At 35.8% G+C, this 26341-nt stretch overlaps 1 protein-coding gene across 5 annotated transcripts in view; it reads left to right on the top strand.

Annotated features, from left to right (window-relative positions):
* LOC116170436 (dentin sialophosphoprotein-like) overlaps positions 1-26341 on the top strand; it is an 84744-nt gene that overhangs the window by 37821 nt on the left and 20582 nt on the right. The window contains exons 1-2 of one of the 5 annotated variants that reach the window (XM_031486833.1): positions 7063-7325; positions 13961-14006. The exons of 1 other annotated variant lie outside the window; for it this stretch is intronic. Coding sequence is in view for 1 of the 4 variants with exons in the window: in XM_031486831.1 (XP_031342691.1) it covers positions 7323-7325 (3 nt within the window). In the remaining 3 variants the exon portion in view is untranslated. Of the gene's footprint in view, positions 1-7061; positions 7326-13960; positions 14007-23118; positions 23139-26341 lie in introns of those variants that run through there. 3 more of the 5 variants (XM_031486832.1, XM_031486831.1, XM_031486836.1) reach the window with 3 other exon arrangements.

The following is a 26341-nucleotide window of genomic DNA, read 5'->3' as shown; positions in this document are numbered from 1 at the left end:
TTCTGACATCAAGTTAACAAGGTTAGTGGTCTACAAAAGATTTCCTATTTCTCATATAGTCAGGACAAGTCGTTTTTTGGTCTTTCTAATTTACCTTCAACTCACTTCATTTCATTACACAATCTCATACAAAGGTTAATGCTAAATTATTTGCTTTGGTAGATCATCGTACCTACCTGTTGAATATCTAAGGTGTTACGTAGTTTTATTATTATTATTATACTTCGTCCGTGAGAATAAACGGTAGGTGGTAGGTTCTGGTTACTATGGAATTACAGATGTATAAAATTTGTCTCTGTGCGCAGTTGCTTAATTGAAGCATTACGCTATGCATACATTAACATAAGGAACAGGTACCTTATTTTTGTCAACAACTCTCACAATTCATTTTGCAGACCTCGTGATAGTTTACTTTGTTTTTTTTTTGTAAAATTTTCCTTCGCAACTCTAAAAAAACTGAAACTTAAGATGGATTACTTAAGAATTTAAATGTACCTACATGAACAATTGTAATCTCTTTCAGCAAATTGAATAAACTTTCCTAAATAAAATTATCGTAAAGATCTTTAGAATATATCACCAATAGCCTGCAACTTTAGATCCATTTATCTTAACGCAGACTATTTTCAACACCAGTGAAGTGCTTCAATTTTCAAAATCAAATGTCTTGTAATAATCGTTTTTGCGGTGTACTAGAACGCATCTCTATTGACGAACTTTGAATTGTTGCTCCCATGAATGCACAAAAGTTTCTAGTCACCTCAAGCAACTGCTTACAGAAGACAACACTCCAATATTAGTGAATAGTGCTTAACGGACTAAGCAACTGTTATAAAATACATATATTCAAATTATAACTCAATCAAATAAAAAAAGTTTATTGTTATTGTAACAGTTATCTCCGGTCGTATGTGATAAGCCCTCGCTGCTTTCAAAATAAGCATTTGTTTTCTCCGAGTTGAGCAAGTGTTTGTTTTGACGACGAAAAGAAAGGGAAAAGGTGCTAAATAAGCGAAACGGGCGTCAATTGGGAGTTTTTTGCTTTGGCGAGGAAGAAATGCCATCAGAATTACGGACGGGACGATTATGCGAATTATTTTGGTTCTGACACCCGCACGCTCGGGACATTCCTGCTCATCTACCACAATGAGAACAATAAAGAATTGGTTGATTACGACAAGTTTGGCCACACCTCTTAACTTCTAAAACCCGGTAATATACCGAATAGCGGATTCACTGACCCTTTGGTAACGACGCCTAATCTGCGCCTCGAGGTTGATATGATCACTCGTAAAATAAAAATCTTGAAAATCGGTAGCAAAATCCATCCAAGCGTGCTAGGGGAGACTGTTATTTCGGTACCATTGAAGAGCGAATCCAGTAAATATTTCTGGCAACACACGGACGCTTATATCATCTAGGCGTTCCAGGAAGAGAATCGACTGGTATTCCCTTCAAAATTAACATTCCAGTCTCAGGTTCTAATTTTGTAAAGTGCTGAGGGAGGTTGAATTTGGTACAGATTTCTAACTGAAAGAGTATACTGGCTAGATGATGGCATCGTCCAAACTGGAGGTAATGGTTGCGGTTGAGAAAATCCCTTAACGGATGTAGCGTACGAAACAGTCAACGTATTACTCATAATCGCCGGTTCTATCAAAATAACACTGACAGAAGAAATGATTATCGGTGTAAAAGTAATAGTCGGTACCAAAGTGAACGGCAGAGGTGACCTGGTGCCTTCACGGTGAAAACGAATGTACCGGCGACATAACTCGTCCCGGTAACCCTCAGTATGCAGCTTGAATTTATTCAACTCCCCTATTAATTCAGCTTTTCGAAGCTTATAAAGCCTTCAGTAGCAAAAATAGCGGCGAAGTCCGGCAAAGTATTTCAGTTCCGATCTTACATCCAGCAGTGGTTGCGGCGGTTGATATATTTCGCCATCGTTTGTTTCCGAGATGGACGGTGGTGGGTGTTTCGCTAGTGGTTGATTCCGAGATGGTGCTGACCCTGTAAGTCCATGCACGGGCGCCAAATTTTAATGCGACTAACTTTGCGGGAAGTCTTCGCCCAAACGGTTGCTTGAAAATAAACAATGCAATTAGTTGAATAGAAGAAATGACATTTTTAATCTGCTGAAAAATTATTTAAAACATATATTGTTCCCAATCTTATTAGGTTTTATTGTACAACTCAACTGAGGTAGTCGACGGACCGGTGCGGTAGCCTTGGCGGAACAGTATGGATCCTCGAGCGCCACCAGAAGTTTGTTGATTCTTGCTCCTGATCAAGGACGGTCGGGTTCGGATCGGTTTTGGAAGCAACGAGCAATGAGACAGTGAAGCGGAAAACTCTCTAGGGATCCTGCGGGCAAATGGCGGCGGTCGCTGGCGAATACCTACAACAACATTACGGCACACGGGCGGGCGGGTAGCAATTTCCCAAATCGGAACGGAAGCACAAATTAACTAACAGTATCTACTAGTTACGTGAAGTCTAAGTAAGGAAAACAACCCCCCTTACTCTTAACGGAATGAAAACATCAATATCAATTAAACGATACTTTCGAATGCAAAAATTTAATCCAAAATAGCACGAAGTCAAACGGAAAAAGATCCCCCTAAATCATGCCGTTATCTTATATAAACTGTTCAGAATACGAAAAGGGAACGTCGGGCGACGTACTCGAGTGTTAACGTTCAAAAATTAATACTTCTTTATTTAATTTCTCTGACATCCTAAAAATCTGGCACTAATTAATTAAGGGCGCTTCCAATGACACTAGACCCAAACTAATCAGACGATGTTTGCTGCAACAACGACGGTTAATTTTATACTCACTTAATTCGCTGTGTTAAAATGTTCAAATTTGGTATCCCAGTAATACCCATTGTTCCATGGAATTTCCGGTTAATTACAAAAGGTCTGTGATAATGAAATATACTGCACGATCTGCTCGTTTTCGCTTAACATTGGGAAACTAAAATCGGTTGATATCTAATTAACGGAACTGAAATTCTAAAATATTAATTTTTCCCCTGGTTCCCCATGCCGAGAGTTGTGGGGCGTTACAAAAAATAATTTACATATCTCTACGGGAACAATTACAAACTTGTCACAATTATGTTCGGCAGCTGGTTTTTCTTATCAGCGGTTAAAATAGCTCTATAAATTAAAAAATTACGCGCCAGTTTGAGTTCGTTGAAGTACCGGGTGTTCATTAAATCTGATATAATGTACGAAAAGGGTGTTTCGTTACAACCTTCAATGTTTAAAGAAAATTAACATTGGTATAATTCCTTGAAGAGGAATTACCCACTTATTACAAACTTGATTAATGGGGGTTTACAGTATAGTTGAATTCCGCAGTTCTAATTTACTAAGCGTGTACCTGTAACCATAAAACATTTTTTGGACAGTCAAAGTTTATTTAAAAATAGAGGCTGATTAGCAAAAAATAATGAACATGTGCGGTTTTAAAGGTTTATTCAAAACGATATGATTGTGGCGGGCTCTGTGACGTAATAAGCCCGACCAATCAGCTCCTAGAACCATTCAGATGACATAACGACTTGGCAATATTGCAGGAGAATGGCATTTATAACTTGCGTCATCTGTCACAGGCACTTGTCACTTTCGTGCTAGATGCATCACAGCCGTCTATAATTACAAGCCGTGCTGAGAATTATGGCAACACTGCATGGTAGGCCGATTTCCTAATTCAACTTGACAGATTTTGGGTGTATTTTATATGTGTTTTGGGTGTAATATTCCAATTTACCTTTTTTAACAGAGCGAGATTGCGACAATTTGTGTTACTCCGTACGGAATGAACAGAAGTTATTATTCAGGTAAGTTGCTAAACGAAATATATCGATTTGTTGTCATACCTCTAAAGCAGGCTACTCGTTACTGGACCCTTTACAAGCACTTGTATTTGTTCAAAGTACCTGTACAAGCTCAAATATGACCTACACACTACGTGGTACGTAAGTACGGTAAGTGTTTATCATGAAAAAATACAATTAGTTTGTATTTCAGGTATTCTAGCACGAACATGTCAAATCGATTTTCTGAAGGAACCTTTCAACTTATTCCCAAGAGTTCATGGTACGGGAATTTGAAGTCTACAGGGTTCCCCTCTTTAAAAGCTTCGTACCTACACCCACTGGAGTAGCGGCTGGCTTAAAGTCTGCCATTCCGAATCACACCTGGTCGTTGATAAAACCTTGCTGATGCGCAGCGATTTACTGTCCTTTTACCTAAATTAAGTGCTCAAGCGTGTGCTTCACCTCGACCTGTTTCGACAGAAGTTCACCACTTTCGGAGATCTCGAGGGAAAACACATTATGATGCAGTTACCAATTTACAGCGTTCCGAATTTTAAAGTCATATAAAAATGTTATTATCCATTTTTGTAAATAAATAATATATATGCACAATTGTAAGCTGCCTAAGTATCTTTCTTCTATATTAAAACCGCCAAGGCAAAACACAGGAGAGAGGAAAATGCCATTTTTCAAGAGCAACAAGACGCCATTAAAACTAAATCGGCCCACCGATTGACTTTCAAACAACGTTGCCAAACTTCTCAGCATGGCTTGTAATTATAGACGGCTGTGGCTAGATGCAGTTAAACATCCCTCTCAAAACGTCAAATGTGACAAACGTCAGACCCTCGCGTAAGGTTGCCAGCTCACTTCTACGTGATTGGTTGTAGGTTTGTGACGTATTTAGTCTGAAGCGTTACAAATTCGGACTAAAAACACAGCTTTTCAATAATTTTTTGCGCGATCGGTCATTTCTGACTATTTACCATGGATGTTTCTATGACAGTACGTAGAATTTACCAGTTGCTATGATTACGACGACGCCAAAATTACTTACCGATCTAAAAACAGAACAGCAAAAATACTTACCGACGCCTTTTTAAAAATCAACAGTCTTACATTACATTTAATCTTTAATTATTGTTAGGTACATTAAACGTACATTTTGTGCTGTTGTTTCCTATAGCAAGACGCTCATAAAGTCATAAAGGAAGTTCAAAGCTAGTAAACTACATCAGACACATGCACATTTTTATGAAATTATTAATTTCAATTTTGACATTTAAACTGGTTACCTAGTGATGTACACCAAACCACTTCGATTATTTCGATTTATTCTGCTCGTTAATTTCTTAGTGCATATTTATATTGGTTGCATAATTTTAATTTCGATCGCGCAAAAAATGTTATAAGCACGTCGAACGTTAAGGGTTACCGTTCGACAATAATTGGAGTCGTCGCTCCGCTCCTCCTCCAAACAATTGTCTTCGAACGGTAAAAATCCCTTACCGTTCTCCATACTTAATATACTATATTTTGGGTTTATTTTACTCGCAAATAAAAATTAAGGACACACGGGTCTTTTTATTTTTAATGTACTTTGTGGATCAGAAATAAAAAATGAAGGCGGGATGACCCCATTGGAGAAAAATAGATAGATGACCCATTGATCCAATTTCATTGTCTCCGCTCCAATCGCGGTTTGGTGTAAGTTACCTCAGTTAAGGTGTTGACCGTGTGCACACTTGATAAAAAAAAGTAGAATTTAAAACTCAAAACTAGAAACTGGGATGTGTATAACTTGATAAAAAAAAGTAGAATTTAAAACTGCAAAACTAGAAACTGGATCCCTCAGATAAGAGGGTTATTTAGAAAACAGTAATACGGCAACGGTTTAGAATTAAATAGGTGCAAACTCCATATAAACCTAATAGAAAAATTCTATTCACCAAAACTCAATTAAACTCCTGCTCCAAAATTCTGATCCCGGCGTAGGGTAGCAGTTCATCGACTATTAGAGTGAAGTACTTTTCTTAAAGCGACTTTTTGCAGTTCGAGCGAATTAGAAATCTAACGTTTTTTTTCATGTTAGCAGTTGACATATCTTTTTCAATTTCCTCAAACTAAGTTTGGTTCATTATTCTCATGTACCTCAGATAAACCCCAATCTTCGGCGAATTTAGGGGTACGCAAACTTAGGGTGAGAGTTTTGGAAAAAAGGTCAAAGAAAGGGCATACTCAAAAAACCTAGCATGTCTTAAGGTCAGTGTTACTAGAAAAACTTAAAGAAAACACTGGGGTGGATGGTACTGAACACTTACTTTACTAGTCGTAATGAACTGGATGGTCGATTACGGCACGGGGTCTGCGTTTCGGGTTCGGACAAATAAAATAAGAAAAAGGCATTTGTTCTGTTAAAGTGGTCGTGACCATCCTCAATGGTAATATCAGAAGCGATTCAGTAATAAAGACGTGATATAATTGCCACAAACTGCATGTAAAGAAACATTTAATTGAAGGACAGTGACGGTATTCAGAAAAGAAACAGCGTGTGAGAGCGAAATTGTATGGCTAACCCGTTTGTTTCCCACCACTTTCTCTTCAAGATTAATCAATCAATTGATCATAACAAGGCTTAATTCCTACATCTCACAAAATTACAATAAACTTATCAATGATTAGATGCAAAGAATGAAGATGAATTGAATTTGAAAGGATGGCCAAATCTGTATCGTGAGTGAAGTCATACGAAACAAAACGTGAATCCAAATTTGAGGTTAATCACGTTAAATTGCATATCTTCAGTGTTCCTGTCCGATTTGGATGTGATTCCTCTAAAGTAAGTCGAGTTAATTTGGTACAACGTACAATGGTTTACGTACTTCCGCTGCCTGTTGTATGCAAATTTGAAGCCGGAGACTTACTCAGTACTACCGTTACGAAAATTGCACCACTCACCATTATCATTTTTTGGTCTTTTGAAGACGTAAACCTGTTTTTGTACGCAAAACGAATTAGCTCACATCGAGTGTGTTTTCGTGTTGTGGTGGTCAAAAACTGGGGAAGAACTTGTGCGTCAGCTACGGAAATATATTTCGAAATTTTTACCACGGCCCTCGAAGGTTGTATGCTAAGCGAGTATTTCTGTACAAATTTCAACTATTTTAAGGTGATTCATAATGAATATATTCATTTCTAACGTTAAACTGGTCTCGGTAACCTTGTCCTACGCGAACTCGAGACATTATATCTCCACTGTGTTTTTTAATACGGTACAACAAGGTGGTACGTCCCCCATAACTGTTCGTCGCATTAATGATTCTCCAAAATCGTGAATCGGATAATCTACTTTTTTTTTCACGGTGGATAAACATACCTATTCATGTTAATTGTGAACACGAAAATTATTATTTTGTGAGTGATTAGTGTGCAAAGATAGTAATTATTAAGTGTTATTTAAACGTTCCGGAAGGATAAACAGCTATTTAAATGGTAAGTAATTTGCTACCTTCCTATGTTGCATAAGAACACGTAAATTTAAGAGCCGAATTTACTTAATCTCCCATTGTCAAAGGTTTGTTTTATAGATGTCATCTCCATTGATTTTGAAGTTTAATCTAAAATCCTTCGGTTTCGATTAATTCTTTTATGAATGAAATTCTGTTCTTGACAGTATTCTGCAGTATTGGAATAGGAAAATAAATTGTTTTTCTTACCGGATACTTTTCAAATAAAAGCACGAAAGTCTAAATGAGTTTTGCTTAAAAACACCCTCCAACAATTTCTGACCAACATCGACATAGCATTTCCTAAATATACCTACCCGTTCTGTGCGCTCTGGTGGCTTGCCAAAAATATTTCTCAAGTTGGTCAATGAGAACATTAAAAATCACAGTATCCCATGAAAATCAATTTAAGTGGTAAATTTATAGGAAACTATTGCGCATTACCAATTTATAATTTAAATTCCTTACTACCTACTTATCTATTCGGCAACTATTAATGAACGGCATCATTTATTCCCAAAATTAATAACGATTGGTTCACTTAATGGAATGTGCTGGTATTGCGAAATGCAGTAATTCGCGTGTCAAAAAGACATTTTGCTGTAAGTGATGTTTTAGGAATGTTATTACTTATTAGTCAATAAACATTATATTTCCACGTTTAGAGCAAAGAAATAGATGTGAGATCTGTGTGTTCATACATCGGTAAATATAAATACCATAGGTGAAGGACAATGATACTTGAAGTTGAATTGTACTTGTCATGAATGAATTCTTCTTTAATTGCGACTATGTGTATTTTATTTTCTTCATGGAAGTCTCTAGCGTTGTGGATAGGTGAGGGGTAGGTTCTAGGAGCGATATCCCATCGTCTCTAGTCAACAATGAGGTGGCCTATGCTTTTAAGGATGCGATGCGATTGTCTTTATTGTGAAAAACTTGTCTCGGGTACGTCAAAAATCGACTAGATTTACCTCACGTACAATTTGGGCAACCTACCCAACTTTTGGCTGTCACACATCCTTTGCAATTCCACAAGCAATATATGAAAATATAATGAAAATGAAGAATATTGGAAGTCTAATCTATAAGTAGTGCACTTAAAGAAAATTGCATTATTAAATATTAGTCACAGCGACTTTAATGTGACTAGAAAAATTGGGAAGCAGTGATATTATTTCACTATTTTTTACGTCGGAATCTCTATTATTATTTCTATATCTATTATGCTTATCATAATTGAGTTACTTAAAAGGTTGCACCAATTATAAAATCAAAGTAAAAACGCCTCTGGTCAAGATCTCATTAATGAAAAAAAATGGTATTTTTAGTACAAGTAAGTGTATTAATTAATGATTGTGGAAAAAATACAGATGAAACTACCTGAGGTTGACCTACCCATTTTTTACCTAGTTTTTAATTTTTTAATTAGAAATTTATTACTTTTAATCCTATCACTAGGTATGAATAAAATTTTGCATATTTTGTGATATCTTTGAAAAAAACAAACCAAAGATACGTATTTGTACCTGCGAAGTAATTGTATACTATCGTGGCTGGAATTCCCAAACAGTTTCAAGCCACCGTTCCGTTTTGTGCCATTTTTAATTGGTGAAAGGGAGGATAACTTTTGAACCACTACGTATGTGAGGGTTCATTATTAAACTTTCATCTTAGCCGCCTGTGTTTATGATTACATCCTTTCCGAATTTGGAAGTAATTTTCCAAATTTCCCACATCAAGATAGCGCAACCCGAAACGAAAATGCGAAAGAATGTTATTGATTTCACCCATAAATCACACTTTATTGGGAAAGGGACTAAACGAAGGCACACACATTTTGGGACTTTTGAGGACGTAGTTTCCAAACGAAACGTTTTCAGCGTATGAATTATGCCGAAGAAGTGCTTGTTTTGGTCCCCTCTACCCTCGCCTCAACGCATCCATATCCTTACATATTTGTTCTGTTACACTTTGGGCAGGTTGTCCCAACAACATTTCCGAAATAAATTAGTTTCCGAAAAATCAATAAGATTAGCTTTTTCTAATTTGGTAGTTGCAAATCTAATGCCAAGCTATGATATAGTCCAAGTCCAAGGTCGATATGTCTTATTACCTTGCCTGTTGAGGGCCCAGAACATCAACATCAACATCAAAAGTTGCTTTAAAAAGGAAGTGAAGATGATAAATTTACAGTCAGTGTTTCAAATGTCTGTATAGCAACATTTTCAATCTTCGATTAAAATTTTTTGTGCGTAAATAGAGAAGAGATTTATTTACATTTGGATGTGACCTTTTGGTAGCGTGTGAGAAAAAATAGTTGTTCCAAAAATGTATCGAGGAATCTTAGAGAAAAGCGTAAATTTATTTATTTGTTGTACTAATTACATACCTCACCTAGATAAAATGTATTTGAGCTTTTTCTCCTCATTTTTGAACTTTTCAAGCAGCAGACCATAACTCATTTTCGAGCTCATTTTGTATCAGGTTTTCCAAATTTTTGGCAGTATACATATTATTTATACAAGGTTTCCCAAAAGCGGTCCACATCTCCTAACCTGAAAATTCTAAATGGGACACCCTGTGTTTTATTCGTTTTTTGATTGATTGATTGTACGTTAAATTCTAAGATCTACAGAAGATAGATCTTTAACATTTTTTCCAATTTTCGAGAATTGAATTGAATTTATTTTTGATAAAACTGATAGAAACTGAGCGGTGGGGGGGGGGGGGATCAAAGTAATAACCCGGTTTATACATTATTTCTGGACGCCGAAAACTTGAAATGCACGTAGTAAGAGTGTGTAAGTAATATTAGTTTAAAATTTGCGTTTTTTAACATTAAGGACGATATTTCATATAATAGAATTAATGTTACAAAGATCTTGCTAACTGATAACTTTTATTCGATCGATGAATTTTTGTCCTCGAAGCTGTGATGTTAATTTTAATTTGTTTTATTTTTAACTGTGGCGAGTGTAAATACAGACCATAGGCGGTTTTTCTATTTTCTAAAATTTCCTAAGAAAATTGTGTATATAACGGTCACAATATTAGATAATCTTAAATAAAACGAAAACCATAACAGATAGGTACAGGGAATGTAATAATTGATCGATGTAGAATTTTTTTCTACATTTGAAAGTTCAAAAAAATAAAGGTTTCATTTTAAAAAATCAACTTTTTAAGGTTCGAAGTTATTAAACTTGACTTTTAATTTTAACACTCTGTAGAAGGACGATCAAGTTTTAAATCATTCGCATGCAGCTTCTCGTCAGTGTTGTTGAATTTGGAGGACTTTTTGAAATTCATGTCAACTGGGCACTAAAGAAAAGCAATCAAACGTCAAAAATTTTGAAAAATTTAGAATAACTTAAAAACCTTTGATGGTAGGTATAGGGAAATCTGGTCACAAACGACGTAGATTTTCATGTAGATTTCGAAAATGCAATAAAATCTATTTAAAATAAGAAAGTTGCTATCCAACCGGAAGTGAAACGATCATGATAATATTTTTTTTCGATAGAACATGAAAAACTATGTTGGTATGCAAACTTTTGAGATTTAAATAATGGAGGTCTAATACTGTTAGGTACCGGTTTGCGCGAAACAGCCTTATACGTTTTGTCTTAAATGACTATGTCTGTATATCTTCTATACAAAGGGATTGTTCAATTAAGGATTTGCAGAAATACAACCTAAGAATATGACAATGCATCACTATTTGGGGCCATGCCGCCAGTGCAAAAGGGGTTTTCGGCATGCAAAGAAAGACCATTCGTGTAGTAGCAAGACTACCTTACAGAGCTGACTGCAAGTCTGCATTCAAAGGACTCAGGATAATGACGTTCTATTCGCTTTATGTATATTCTTGCTGGTGCTATGCGAAAGCAAACTTACACTGTTTTAATACATGTAAAGATGTCCACTCACACTGCACAAGAAACAGCGAAAACTACGCACTCCCTTCCTGAGACTAGCCACCTCACGAACCTTTGTCATGAATTTAAGCTACTTACTCTTGTAATTTCAAAATCTGTGCGGGTGCAAACCGTTTAAGTAACTAAAAATATAGTAAAAACGTAACTAATACGTATTGAAACCTCTTTCTGGTATCTCTTTCTGGTAAAATGATATAGCGATCACGTGTTTGTGTAATCATCTGTGCAATCCTTGAGAATCTGGATAAAACGATCTCCACAATTCAACCAAACCCGTCAAACTTAAAAAGGTATTACATTGCATAATCGAACATTGCAATTCTAGAACTTTAAATTCTTTTCTGTTTAAAGTCACGAAATATATTTAGTACATCGTTACTATTTGGTTATCACCTCTTCTGTTTGAACTACTTTCACTTATGTGCTTATTTAAGTAATTTGTTAAATCCTCGTTAAATCATTTTGAAACCTCGAGAAACTCTAAGTGGAGAGTAACGTTTTATTTTAGTTTAATGCAATTTAGTTCAATAAATGTTTGTTGATATACAATTTATTTTGTTTTATTTTCTGCAGCAACGTATGGCAAAGTTAACTTAACTAGTAATAAAGCAGTCGCACTTGAGCGAGTGGCCCAAGTGTTGTCATTAATGGGTCAACCGCATAAGTCAATTGGTATAAAACCGTAGTCATAATATAAATGGTCTGGAAAATGGTACAAAGTTTTACCATTCCCAGAAATTTTAACAACCAATTCCTTATTTTTCATTATGATTTATTTTAAGCATTTATCGCTTGATTTTCAAGGTTTTTTTCCACATTTCGCCATTTTCACTGAATTGAATTGTTATGTTAGCGTCCTCAGAAATGGTTTTGGACCAAAGGGAATAGGAAAATGCTAATTGCTAATGCCAAATGCGAGGGTGCCATATCTTCAGCGAGATGGCCAACGCCAGTCGAAAGTTTATTGGTTGGTTGATGTTTTCCTTAGAAATGGAAATTAACACACTCCCCCTCGGTAAAGTCACTACTGTTAATGGGTACGAAGAGTTGAGACCATGCCATGTCAAAAATTCTTATGATAGCTATGTTAGCATTTTGGGCCGGTATTGTACATTGTGTTTACGCCTGATGAAATGCAATGCAGCTGCATCTCTAAAAATGTAAATTTGCACTTGTATGCTAACGATACCCAGCTCTATTTCATCCTGTCTACCAACCGATGTAAATGAAACTGTAGAATTTATCAATTCACAACTAAAACAATTCTATTCTGATGGATTATAAAAAAACTGTAAGTAGTTGAGTGTTCTTTCTTTAATTCTCGAACGAACGCTTGCATGTGTGGCTCGATGTGTGGCATGTGTAAAAACGGGATTTGAGGGCTTTGAATGCCCCTTTTTCTTCCGGCATTATTGTTTATTGTTTTATGCTGGCCAAATAAATGTTTGCCTTTGTCAATTAATTAAGTGTGTGTTTAATCGAACCCTAAGTAAGTGCGACCAAGATAGAGTTTTCATGTCAAATTTTTCCAATCATGCCCAAGAATTATGTCAGGTTTTAATGAAAATTTGTTTAGTTATTTCTTTGGAATTGTTGGGAGTTAATCGAGTATCACTGTGTCTCTCAATTTAATAAAATTAGAATACCATTGCCTATTGTTCAATGAATTGCAACCAGTGACGAAGCACTTAACTTTTAAAAAACCATGAACTTGTAGGTATAGTTAGGAATGAACGAGGTAACTATGTCCTTTATTAGCAATTGTGAAGCAAAGACGACAACGGGTACCAATCGATATATTATGTACTAACGAAATGTTAAAATGTGAAAATAATAATTTTTGAAGTTTATGAAGAGCTGACTCAAGACCAACCCAAAGTTGTCTAATTACACATTATGGAAATGCCCGGTTTAAATAATTAAGAATTTGTTGCTGGGGTGATGATGAACCCATTGAAAAATACCTGTCAGTGTTAATTCTACAAGAGGTTATATTTTGTTATCTTTAAAATTTTCGTAACCAGCTATTTTGAAAAACGGTCTAATCAAGAAGGACGTCCTGTCACACCTCTTTGCAAGGTGCAAAAAGAGCACTTTGCGTATTCAGTAACGATACAATGGATAACCTTGACACTTTCATGAGTTTTAAAAAAGCACAATTACGACACATTGCAGTTTATTTAAAAATGTCTACTTTAATGGGAGCAGAACGGTTACCACAATAATTTGTAGGAATTTTTCGAGATTCAATCTATCACCACCTTGTTAACCAAAGTTAGAGAATGTATGGTAGTTTTTAGGTGTTCAACAACCCGCTGCAGTTTATACAGTCAACCTGCTGACTCATTAAAAAAAAAAACAAATTACTAATTTATGCTGAATTGTTTATAGTTCTGATTTCTGAGATGCATTAATTTTATTTGGAAATTGTTTGCTCGAAAATATTGAGAAGCGTCACAAATTTCTGCCGTCCCGTCGCAATAATCATAAATGCTTAGAGGTGGGTTTAATTTAGATCATCACAACAGGCACCTCTAAAAAACATTATGCGGGTCACTCTGTAATTGGGCGCAAGCCTGTTGAGGGCCTAGAACAAGAGAGGGATAATAAATAAATAAACTTCAATATGATTACATAAACTACTGTAAGTTATCCGTTAAATCGTATCCTTTTGTTTCAGAAAGGCGTCCACTGCGCTTTTTACGACCAACCATGACTTTGTATAGGTAAGTCCAATTCTTGTCCTTTTTTTTCAGAACCGAATTTCTGGCCTCCAACCCCTTAGCTACTGTATTCCATAAATCTATCTTTCTATAATTAGCAATGAGTGAAGAAACCTTGATAGGTATTATTTACATTTTACGACCGTTTGTAAAACGAAAGATTCATTTGCATTCGCGTTATAATGGAATATAAATTATTTATTTATTTGCCACCTGTATGTTACACGACATTCCTTTCTAAAGCCGGGGCGATGATAAAGCAAAACATTTAAATTGCATGTAGTAAAATCCTTCGCAATTAGTCAATATTTGTACCTCTTCCTTTACTTCTTTTATTCACACCTTTGCTAGTTCGCGTTTCGAAATTCTGGGATAAGGTATTCAATGTTGCTAAATTCTCGTAAAGACCGGTTAGTCTTATTGGCGATGTTGACCTGTTTATTTTAACTTGTGCCGTCATTCTTTTGCTTCGGCCTGATATTAAAAATCTTGGTCACTTGATCTGCATATTTACTGAACTGCAGTTATCGATACAGGGTTTTTCATGTAATAATGTCATTATAGATTCGAACGAGACTGGTATGTTCTAGCTCAAAAATTTGACTTTATCCTACGCAATTTTCCAATTACATCATGGTTGCGTGAAGGTCCATTTGACAAAACTAATGTTGCAATAAAATAATGTATTATTGTCGTCAATTTGTCAACGTCACTTCGATACATTGCTTTGTCACATTCTACTAGCTTTAATAATTATTCTCCACCATCACTAAACATCAACCTTGTGGTTATAACAGACCTTTAACCTTTAATCAGATAATACAATAGTATATTGAAAGACAAGTGTTACAATGCGACCTATTGTAATACGACTATCTTGTGGCACGAGTGGCGACGCGAAGCGTAGCCACGAGTGTTCGCAAAATAGGAGTATTACAATAAAGCATTGTAACACGCGTTTTCATACTATTTTTTCTATTTCGGTGCTTTAATTTAATTAAAAAAATCATTATCAGAAACTATAGGGAACATTAGAACTAACATGTTTTATGTTGGGAACACTTTTTATGCCGTTAAGTTTTAGGTTGGCAGCGTAGTAAGACTGACATTTTGAAGTTCAATCATGGAAGTACCCAACGAAGTACCTACTTGTACTAACTAGTAACTGCCAACTTAAGAGATGAGTTCCCAAAAAAAAACGACTATAATCACTGTCTTTGTACAACTGTTTTCGGCCGAAAACAGTTGTACAAAATCATCATTGTGACACCGAAATAGAAAAAATCAATTACCTTAAACATTTTTTCAACTGAAGTTTTAATTACGCAAACTAAACAAATAGTTATTTATGCAATGAGTGTATAAATGAGGCGTTTTATTGGTGAGTGAGATGTTTAGTCCACGAGCGCAGCGAGTGGACTAAATTCGAACGAACCAATAATCGCCGATTTATACATGAATTGCATACAACGTTTTTTCGTCGACTTCACTGGGGTAGGTAATTTTAAAATCAACTACAAGAAATTACAAACGAAATTATGAGCTCCGACGATTTTTCACTAAATTACGCTATTGTCGTTGCTATAGTAGGTAATGTGTTGTTTTATGCTGTACCGTCAATCCTCGTAATCGCAGTGGAAGATTAGGTATGTTGCTTGCTCTGCTGCGGAGACGATTTTAACATTATATCCACTCAAATCAAAAGAAACTTATTGGAACGGTTTCGATCAGTTCGGCAATTGATGGAATACAATGAATTTGAAAGGAGATATTTCCGAAAATGTCACGTTGACATTTTACCTTGAAAAGGTACGTGAAATTTATTACGTTTCGTTTGAATTTGTATTTCAGTGTTTACTTTTCCCTTTATAATTGTTTGTAATTGCGTAGTTTTCGTGTTCGTGTTTATTAGTTCTACAAATTATTCAATTTAAGTAAGGTTACATCTGACTGTTTGCGATAAGGAGTTTTTTTTTATCATGCGAAAATGTAATTAGTGCACGTTTTCCTTCAATGACGATGGAAAATGCGGGTGCTTGTTTGGAAATATTGCGCGTTTCTGCTGGGGAAGCGGGGATGGCGATTGGCGATTTATTTGGCAATTCATTTTACTTTAGGGTAGAAGTGGTGGTTCTTTTAAATACTGCAGACAACAAGAAAACGAGGCTGTTGGGTTCGCGTCAGTTGAACAGCGTGTATTTTTTACGGGCTGTCAGCCTGTTTATATGAAGCCGCCGTTCGTCGGTATAAAAATAACTAAAGCGGTGTAAGAAGTGTAACGCGAGTCCGCGATCGCGATTTCGGAAAAAGTTTTGTCGAGTTGAAAGAGCAAGTAGTTGTAGTACAGCGAGGTCTTTCGTTGAGGTACTTTCCTTTTCAAAAGTTAAAAGTTTCTACCGTCCGTACGGCTACCGAAAATTTGTCATCAAATTTCAACAAGCCAGATTTTGTCATCATGTTCGGTGTTATCAAGAACAAGTCAAGTTTCCAAAAGTTGTCAGCGTTTGTGCGTGAGTTAAGCGCAAAATTATAAAACACATTAAGATTTCTTATTTTAATTATCGACCGCTTGCGTGCAAGGTAATATGTCCAAACAAGCTTTGTAAGCTTTTCTTTCTTTCGTTGATTTTGATTTATTTCTTTTATGTGTTTCGGAATTAATTTTTGTCATTGTCAGTCAAATAATTGTGGAGATATTCGAATCCATTGTGCAACCCGGAAAGAGTTTTCATTTCAGATTTTTTTTCGTGCCCAGGAACTACGTCAGGTGTTAATGAAAATTTGTGTAGTTACTTCTGTGAAATTTTCGGAAGTTGATAGAGGCTACCGAGTCTCCCAAATTATTAATTTAAAGTCAACAATGAGATATCTTATTGTGACAGGAGTCGGACGATTACCAGGAAAATAATTACAATTCTAAGTTTAAAGGTTGTTAGGGCTAGCTGGACAGCTTTGGTTTATTTGAATAAAATGTTTGGTAGGAACACCTTTATCGCTCATTTTTTGTAATACGTACGTTATACACCCTGTATATTCCACTTAAATCTAATCGTTTCTACTTGTTCAATTGCAGTTTAAAAAATAATTAATCTAAGTCGAATCCAGTGCATTAATTGCACTAATCATTTACTGCATTGCCTAATTACTCAGCGGCAGATTAAGAAAATTCCGGGCACGTCAACAATCGTGGAAATCCGATGAATCCTCTAGCGACATAATTCGCTATCTGTAATTATTTTTTGACAACCGTTAAATGAAAGCTCATTCTGGTGCAAATGTAATTTTACACATTTTAATCGAAAATATATGTAGCAGAACGCTACAATCTTTCATAGCGTAATTTATTACAACGGTAAATAAAAGGATTATAGAAATTAGTAACAGCGCTTATCATACGTTCTCTAATTATCCGTTTTGCGACATTCAAATAAAATATGTAATTGGTTATTTCTTTTTTTATTACACGCTTTTGTTTAAGAGCGTTTGCAATGAACTATGAGAAAAAAAGATGGGAATAAAAAGTCTTTAGGAAGCTTGCGTATACAACGGCTCAACGAAAACGAAACAGACTGAATAACTCGTAAGGAAATAATTTTTTTGGAAAAAACGCGGAAACAGGTCGATTTTGGTTGAAAGGGGACATCTTTTACTTAAAATTTGCCTCCTGACGTCAATCCCCTAAGCAGGGTTGCCATCCCAGTGACACAACATTGGAAAGCAGTCTTCATTTCCCACACGCGTATGGTTTAGGTTTCAAATTTTAGTGCGTCCTTTGAAGGATACAGGTTGTCAAATGATACATAATTAAAATGAATATCCAAGCTTTTACGTGAATAAACACGTTCATAAGAAATATTAGTTACATAAAACAATCCTGAAGAACCATGAGACATCCACGTAATAAAACCTCTTAAGAACCTTCAAAAATTTACATAAAACCTGCTAAAGCTATCCTTGTTATGAGCAACTGATGAATTATCTGATTCGAGTACTTATGACAGTGTCTTCGAATGCATGGATTTCCACTGTGGGTAAACATTTTATCTAAGAAAATTTCTAACTTTATTAAAATAAGAGTTAAATCCATTACAAGATTTTCTACATTTGTAATACCTACATTAATCCTGACGAATACCTATCTCCCTTTGGGCTTTGGCCATAAAGAGTGCAGGCTTAGCTTGTCTTGTACGAAATTTATTCTGCCCGCTGTATATCTACAAAGTTGGAATTAAACCTGTACTTGACAAGTAACCTTTCTTTTCAACTGCCAGGAATTCGAAACCAAATGCGTACCTACCAATTCAATCAAATAGAAAACGTCCCCAAAGAAAATCTCACACACCCACTTAATTTGTTTGCTTACGATGACTGCATGACATTCTTATACGAGCAAATATACCACAATTTTTACGTCGGAATGCTAGCACACCTGCGTGCTGATTTCGAAATCGTATTAATCACAATCAATACGAGCCCCTTGGGTCCGGCAATTCCTCTGACCAGATAAGAAATTTCGCAAGTACTTTCGCCCACACCTCGCAACAGCATGAAAAATGGCCATCCTGCACATGAAATATTGTAATGCAATTCAAACGAAATATCTCATGACACTAACAAAATGATAAAAAAACGGCGCGGAAATATTTCACCCATTGCATAATCCAAGCTTAGACCGAACAATTAATTTTGGAACTAAATGAGACCGGATTTCGTTTTGCCATGCATCATTAATCATTCTTGTTATGTTCTTATTGCGGGTTCCATTCATTTATAATCGGTTAAATTAAGACTTACCGCGAGGTGAGTTACAGCATGTTGATATTTCAAAACCATTGTCTTACGGTTACGTATGATAACAGATGAAAGAATTTTTATTGAATAAATTAAACGCCATGAGTATTGCGGTAGTGGGTATGCGACCTTAATCGGTATGCGAATAAATTTACTTGGGCGGTAATGGAAGTGTACATTATTTTGCATTTTAAGAAAGTTAATCGAATTTTTTTATAATGTGATGTTACTTACAGATGTAAGTAATTAAGGAATTAAATGCATATGTTCGATATGTCTTGAATTCCATAGACGTTTCCTATATGTTGTCCATGTGAAAAGGATCACTTGGAATTAAAAGAAAAGATCTCTGCCCATTGGAGAACATTAAATCGTTTTAAAGGAGAAAATAGTCCACAAAAGGGACAAATTGGAGCGTTGAATAAATTAACTCGTATAGACGTGGTCACTCGCGACCGACGAAAGCGCATTATCCCCTCACATAATCAGTAATAACTCGGGAAGGAAGTGACTAATCAAAAAAATCTTTTGTCGTTCTGGTCTTGGGGTTGTGCTACACCCTGTAAGAAAGAAACCATAACGAAAAAGCTTAAACTGGAGAATTAATAGGTGGTACAGAGGGACTGACAGACGGACAAAGTGCGAACAATAGCGTTCATTTTCTTTTTGGAAAATGCGCTAAAAACAGTGCGAGTAGTGAAGCATGGTATCCATTTTGTGATAGTTAGAATCCAGAAAAACATGGCTATATCTAAGCTCTCGATGAGAAGAATTAGGCGGGGCCGCCTGTACTTGAGGGAGAATCGATTCTCTGAGATTTTAGCTTTCTTAACGTGTAGTTTCCTTGCATCTGGTTCGTGACGATAAAGTTTACCGACGCCGACGTACACAGTCGGCGATATGGACCATCAAAATATCGCGTAGGCGTTGTGGGCATTCGGCGAAGTGTCCTAGACCCGACCGGAACATTAGGGTACGCAAAATTCTCCCCGTCGGCCCCGTTCCGGTCACAATTTACCCAGTATTTAAGAGGTCGATGGCCCATAGTTTCGTCAATTTACAGTATAGATTTATGTTATTTTTAACCAAGTTTCCAATATTTAAAAATAGTCCCACACACATTTTGTTCTATTAGAGGCTGATTCGCATTTTCTGCACCATTCGCAATACATGGGTCTTTTACGCACACGAAAAAATAACAAATGTAATTTAAAAATTTTAAATGCTTTAGTGGGTTCTCCTTACAATCTTGTACACACAATTAATTCTCTTATGCAATTATTATTTTGAAAATAATTGCGCAGAAATTTCAACAATTAAAGAAAATGTCAAATAAGCCAATGCTTGAAGTGTTGAACTGCGAGAAAGTTAGTGAAAAAATGCTTATGTCCATGCCATCTGTACAAGTTCTATACTTAATCAGCCTTGGCTTATGGTTAATTTCACAGTTAATTTCCGTAATTTCACAAATGCGGCGTGATCCCGCTCGATTTACCGACGGAATTAATCCACTAAAAATGCTGCAGGATCCTGGTATGGTACTGCATTCTCTATTTCCAAGGCAATAAAAAAGAAATGTCTTATTCCAATAATACAACCCGCTATTTTTACGCTTTGTCCCAATGTGTAGCCGCCCCAATGTGGACGCAAGAATTTCGTTATGGTAAGTAAATGAACTGGATTTTTCCATTTATGCGGGTATGTGTTCGCCCATTTTGTAGAGGAAAGTGTTCCATTTCATTAGTTTCGCTTAAGGGTTGAACTAGAATGACATAATTGAATGAAATCAGTGCAAATACGAGTAGTAGATAACAGGGGCGGATTTAGGTTTGTTTGGGGGGGGGGGGGCTTATTCTTGAAACACAGGGGGTCTGGGGGTTTAGAATACTATTAGGCGTACAACTATATTACACATTAAAAAAATCATCAAAAGTTTTGGGTGGTCATGACTCCCTTGCATCCGCCCCTGATAGGACTTAAACGATGATCTATTCATGAAATTGCACACAGCGTTCAGGAAATAGTAACGATATTCTCCATTTTTAAAAATGGCGATCGGAACTCCTGCAATTTTGCTACGAATCCTTTTTGTTAGGGGAATTTTTCAAAAGAAAAAAAATCCCTTGTGTGATGGTTTTGTCCGTCTGTTCCTCGTCTAACTCGATAACAAAAAAAGAGCGATGTCACACCTCCGCCAATGGATTTGTACGAGTTTAAGGATCCGTGCTATGGAATATGAGCCGGATTGATAGTCTGGTTTCCGAATGCGAGTGGACAAAAATTCCCCTACTGAAAATTGCGAGGAAAATTGTATGCGATTCTTCGTATCTTGTTCTATTTCAGGTCACGCCAGTCTCCAAAAATTAATTCTAAATTCGTGATTTAATTCCAATGGAATTAAGCCTTTTTTAGTACTGCTGTACAATGGCTCATAATTAAATGCTTTTACAGAAGGAATTGTAATTGTGAATTTTAAAAAAGGCTTATACACGAAAGGCTTTAACTACCATATGAAGGAACACTATCACTGGAAATGCAGGGTATACATAATTTTAGCAATCTATGCTATGCTCAAATAAAACAGTGGGTATATAAATTAGTATAAGTAAGTAAACCTTTCAATGGTAAAACAATGGTGTAGTAATTGTATTTATACAATGGTGCTGTGTAGTGTAAAAATTCTATTTGGGTCTTTTTAATTCCATATAAATAACAAGATACAAAGAAACGCATACTATTTTCAGTAGGGGATTTGTTTTCCACTCAGCTCGCATTCGGAAACGAGACTTTTAATCCGGCTCATATTCTATAGCACTGATCCTTGAACTCTTGAAATCGATTAGTGAAAGTTTGACACCGCTGTCTCTTGTAGTTCTCGAAATAACGAATTAGACGAGGAACAGACGGACAAAACCATCAGGGAAATTTTTTCTTTCGAAAAATTAGGTACCCTAAAAATAAATCGTCGAAACTATAACATAGGGGGAATTTTTTTTCTTTCCAAAAATTCCCCTAAAAACGAGTTTTCTCTTATCCAACATGTCGACTTCGGGCGTGAGGTGAAACGGTCAAACGTGTCAAAATACGCATGCTTGGTTTCTGATGTAGTGAAATTCCAACGGAAACAAATAGGAAAAACAGGATTTTATGTTTTATAGTCGAAAATAGACTTGACATTTAGCAGTAAGTTTCTTTGAAGGCGTCAAGATGTACTCCGAAATCTGAGGCACCCCACATTTTCCACAGAAACGGGGAGAAACGAGAACGGGTTACGAGAAAAAACGGGGTTTCCCAGAGGCGGTACGAAGTTAGCCAGGACTGCTACTAAAATATGCCACGATACTTCCATTGCAAATAAGCGGTTGACAATCTCTTTTGTTTTCTTTTAAACGGGAAATTGCAACGAGAAAACTGTATCATAAAGAAATTGTTAAAAATGCCTCCGACTTGCTCTTACGGTTCCCTATTAAATAAATACGTTACCTTTTTTACTCCCTTGGTTTACACAAGAGATCTCCCGTCCTTTATCAGAAAATTGGCTACAAATGGGTACTTTGACTTTGTACTGCCCAGCAAAATCATAACACCGAAGTGACCAATTATTTATTGTATATTGATAAAAAATTAGAAAAAATACTAAGGGTGGATTTTCTCGCCACGTAATTTTTTCCACTTTTTACGCCTACTTAATGAAGGAATAGTAATGAAGGAGATATAATATTAATTTTCATTGCTTCGCCGGCTTTTTGGGCTATCTACAGAAATGCTGAACCTGCAAATTCCGCTTGTTTTTTCCCCAAACTGTGGCCTTTTTGCTACTTCCTAAACCAAGCATTTAATTTAAATGTTGACCGTTACGGAAAATAATCAGGGCTGTATTGATTAAGGATAGACCAAGCGAGGTTTTGGGCTGAATGAGTATGTCCTAAAATTAGTAACTTTTGTTAAACATTACAAAATCTCATTGAAATAGAACATCATGCTTCTGTATCTCCACAAGGAAAAAATAATTATTACTGATATTAAATAGTCAATGCATGTGAGTGGGTGCGCCTATAATTATACACATACAGAAGATCCTCAATACTTTAGGTTGCAGTCGGAGATTTCCAAACACAAAAAGCGATCAGAATCGCATACATAAAAAGTCAATTTATTTGCAATTTTATAGCGATGTAGCAATTAAAAACGATATTTAGCAATAATTATATACGGACAATTATAGTACCATGCACAGACCTTCAAGGTTCTACGTATTGGTGATAATTATTTAATGACAAGAAAGTATTTGCGATTGAATGGCTGACGTCAGCTATAGTGCCGTGATTTACAAACATTTAACAGGTGAATAAAACTTTAATTTTCTTCTTCATTTGGGCGTCAGTTTTCGTACATATTTTCGTATACACTCTAGTGTCGGTCTGCAATTTGGTCTATTCAGTAACCTCAAAAAAATTCACCAATCTTAGGAAACCTGTTTTGACCATCAGTGACCACTAAATTCTATTCCAGAAAAAGTAACTAGTAAGTTATAAGACTTAATAGGTTGGTGCTAGCTCGAGTTGGCAGTAAGTAGCACTACCTATGTGGTAATTATTTCTTTTTTTCAATGACCAACACGCATCTGCTCACTGTTTAAGGTAATTAAAAATAGTACACAATTCCAAAACGTCAAAGAGGTTGTATTGTTTTTTATGTTCATTGTCGGCGATGTGGATGTATATGTAACCAACTCGTGCATACCATGACGCTCTATTTTGAAAACCAATAAAACATATTTTTATTACTTGCTGGTCGTAAATTTACACTTTACAAATCTATGAAGGTGCGACTATGTTTAGATTTAACTGTTTTGGACTACTTTTATTGGCACTTACTTTTGTTTAATTTAATTAACACGTTTATAATTTTTATTCCACCCAAGGGTTTAAACTTAGGCGTCACAATTTTTAAATATTGTTAGGGGTCGACACAAACCAATATCTATACTGAACTATCGAAAATATAATTGAATATGGGCTTATCTGTCTATAAAATGAAGAAATTTAAAAATAGTTTTTAACGTACTCCGTCCATCGATTTGCTTATATTATTCGTATTTTTTAACGATATTGTTTATTTTAAGTGTTGGTTTCAAAAATGGTAGTTTAGTAATGTTCTAGTCAATTGATGATATGATTTTCATTGTAAGGCATGTATTTCAATAGAAAACGAGTACATTCTTCACACGTTTGGGGCCAAAGAGCTGCGTGTGAAGTTCTTAAAATGCCTAGCATTTGTGTATAGGCATTTGTGTAGTTGGAGGAGCGCCAAAATGCATATTTTATTTTCATTGTGTGTTTCCAAAAGCGTTTCGTCATTTTCGACATCGTTGAAATCATTACTAGAATTTGGCCCTGCGCTTTCGCCTTACTTTTTTAAAATTTCTCCGCGCCTTTTTCATCCTGGGAGGGTACTCACTACGCGTCAGTTTGTTTTACAACCGCCGTTCTACATTACTAACACCTTTCGTTTGACTAATACAAATATTTTGCCCCCTCTCAAACATTCCTTGCTCACTCAAAATTTTATATCCACCTACCGCCCCGTCCGAGCTCTTTCAAAATATAAAATGAGACGTGCAGGTCCGAATTTAAAAAAGAAAAGTAGATGGTTGAAGGCGTTCAAGTTGGATGTAAATTAGGAGGTTCATTCAAAAAGCAAATAAAAAAAATGCAATGCTTATTTCGTGATCATTTGGCAATAATAGAGATAATCCGTATCTAAACTCTCTTTATATATAATATTCCCAAATCCTTCGTTTGGATTTGATTCTTATCAAAAAATACAATACAAAATCTATTTCATACAAATAATTTACATGGGTCGATTCCTTTAGGAATATTAAAATTGCTTCAAATAAACTTTCTCTGAATTCCTAAAAATAACCGACGACTACTTTATACAAATCAAAAAATTTAAAACAACTGACAGTCAGTGACGTGCACGTACACGTTATCGCCAGACTAACTTTCGTTCACGTTCGCTATAAAGCGGTACATGTGGAAATTTCCCTATGTTGACCAATGTCCTTCGCTTTTAAGTAACTTTAGAATCGGTTCCAAAATACGCAATTTTGTCTCCATTTAACCGCGGGCTGTTTTTAAAGATAGAAACTTGCAGTTTTTCTTTTTGCACCCTATGCCACCTGTTTGTGAAACTTTTAATATCGCACACGGAATCAATCTAGCTACGTTTGTTTCTGTGGTACAGGGTGAAAATGAAAAGTTTGCATTTTTGGGATGTTATCTTATCTCACACATCACTCTACCCACGTATGATAAACAAATGTAAAATATCTATTTTAGATACTTTTACGTAGAAACAAAATCTCCATGAATCCATGGCCTACTACTTAAAACCCGTAGAAAATAAGATTGTTATTTTTTGATTTGGTTTATGAGTAAAATTAAAAAAAAAATAAGTTGTGATACATAAATGTAATCAGGAAACAATGCAAAAAAATTGTCGTTAAGATATATACAGGGTGTTCCATTTAAAAATCACACTGCACATAAGTGAACTCCTTTACGTTCTTTCGATTTCTTCTGCTCCCCTCTTTAATGTGTCCTTCAATTCAAGTCTATCTGTTCGTCTACTTCGTTCCGTTTTCCACCCCTTTCGCGCTTTTTTTACACACCTTTCGTTACCTCGTTTCTTCACTTTCTTCAAATTTCTCTACTCCATTCTCCTACTTTATTTCTGAAAGAGATATTTTCCCATTAGAATTGTTGGAAACCATTTCGCTTTTTCATCAACGTAATTTTGTCTTCAATTTTAACTGTTGACTACATTTGACTCGATTGCTTGCCGAATAGGGAGCTGCAGTTGTTGCGAACTGCACCTTTATCATTTTGCTGCAATTATTCTTGGCTTGTATGTATTTCATCTTCCGCGTCTGATGGTATGTGATTGAACCAAATATATTCGCGGAGGTAGGTAATGTCACAACACAAGCATAGGTTCCCTTTCACTAATAATCCACTGTACCCAAAACCGTCATGAAACCTTCATTTTAATGTCGACTTTATGTCAGGAAAATTTAGTTTATTTCATACTGTCCGGTAGATGTTCGATTACACTATCATTTTGAGTCCGGTAGGGTGAGTTATTACAGCATCAGAGCCGGTAAGTGTCGCTAAGCAACACTTACCGGACTGTTATTTGTATACATCAAATTTGACATCTTCACACAATTAATTAAAAACCCCAACATAAATTTGGCTGTAATTCTTTATTTCAAACATTAACATTGATTGTAATGAAACAATTTGTATTGCCCTCAACACTACGCCTGGGTTATTACTGTACGTCGAGTTAGTAATGTTTGATTCCTTCTGCTGTAGAACTTCAATGAAATGTTCGCCGCCTTGTATCAGTTGTATCATACGGGCAATCTTAACTTTTTCTTCTACCGAGCCTTCGATGTATTTTTCTGCCGTCGATGAGCTTTTCCATGCTCCATGACACTTTAACACCGAAACCCAGGCAAACAAATCTCAATTCAA

Source organism: Photinus pyralis, unplaced genomic scaffold, assembly GCF_008802855.1.
Source record: "Photinus pyralis isolate 1611_PpyrPB1 unplaced genomic scaffold, Ppyr1.3 Ppyr1.4_LG5, whole genome shotgun sequence".
Taxonomy (NCBI): domain Eukaryota; kingdom Metazoa; phylum Arthropoda; class Insecta; order Coleoptera; family Lampyridae; genus Photinus; species Photinus pyralis.
The sequence above is the reverse complement of the archived record's forward strand: the minus strand, read 5'-3'. Positions and strand labels throughout refer to the sequence as shown.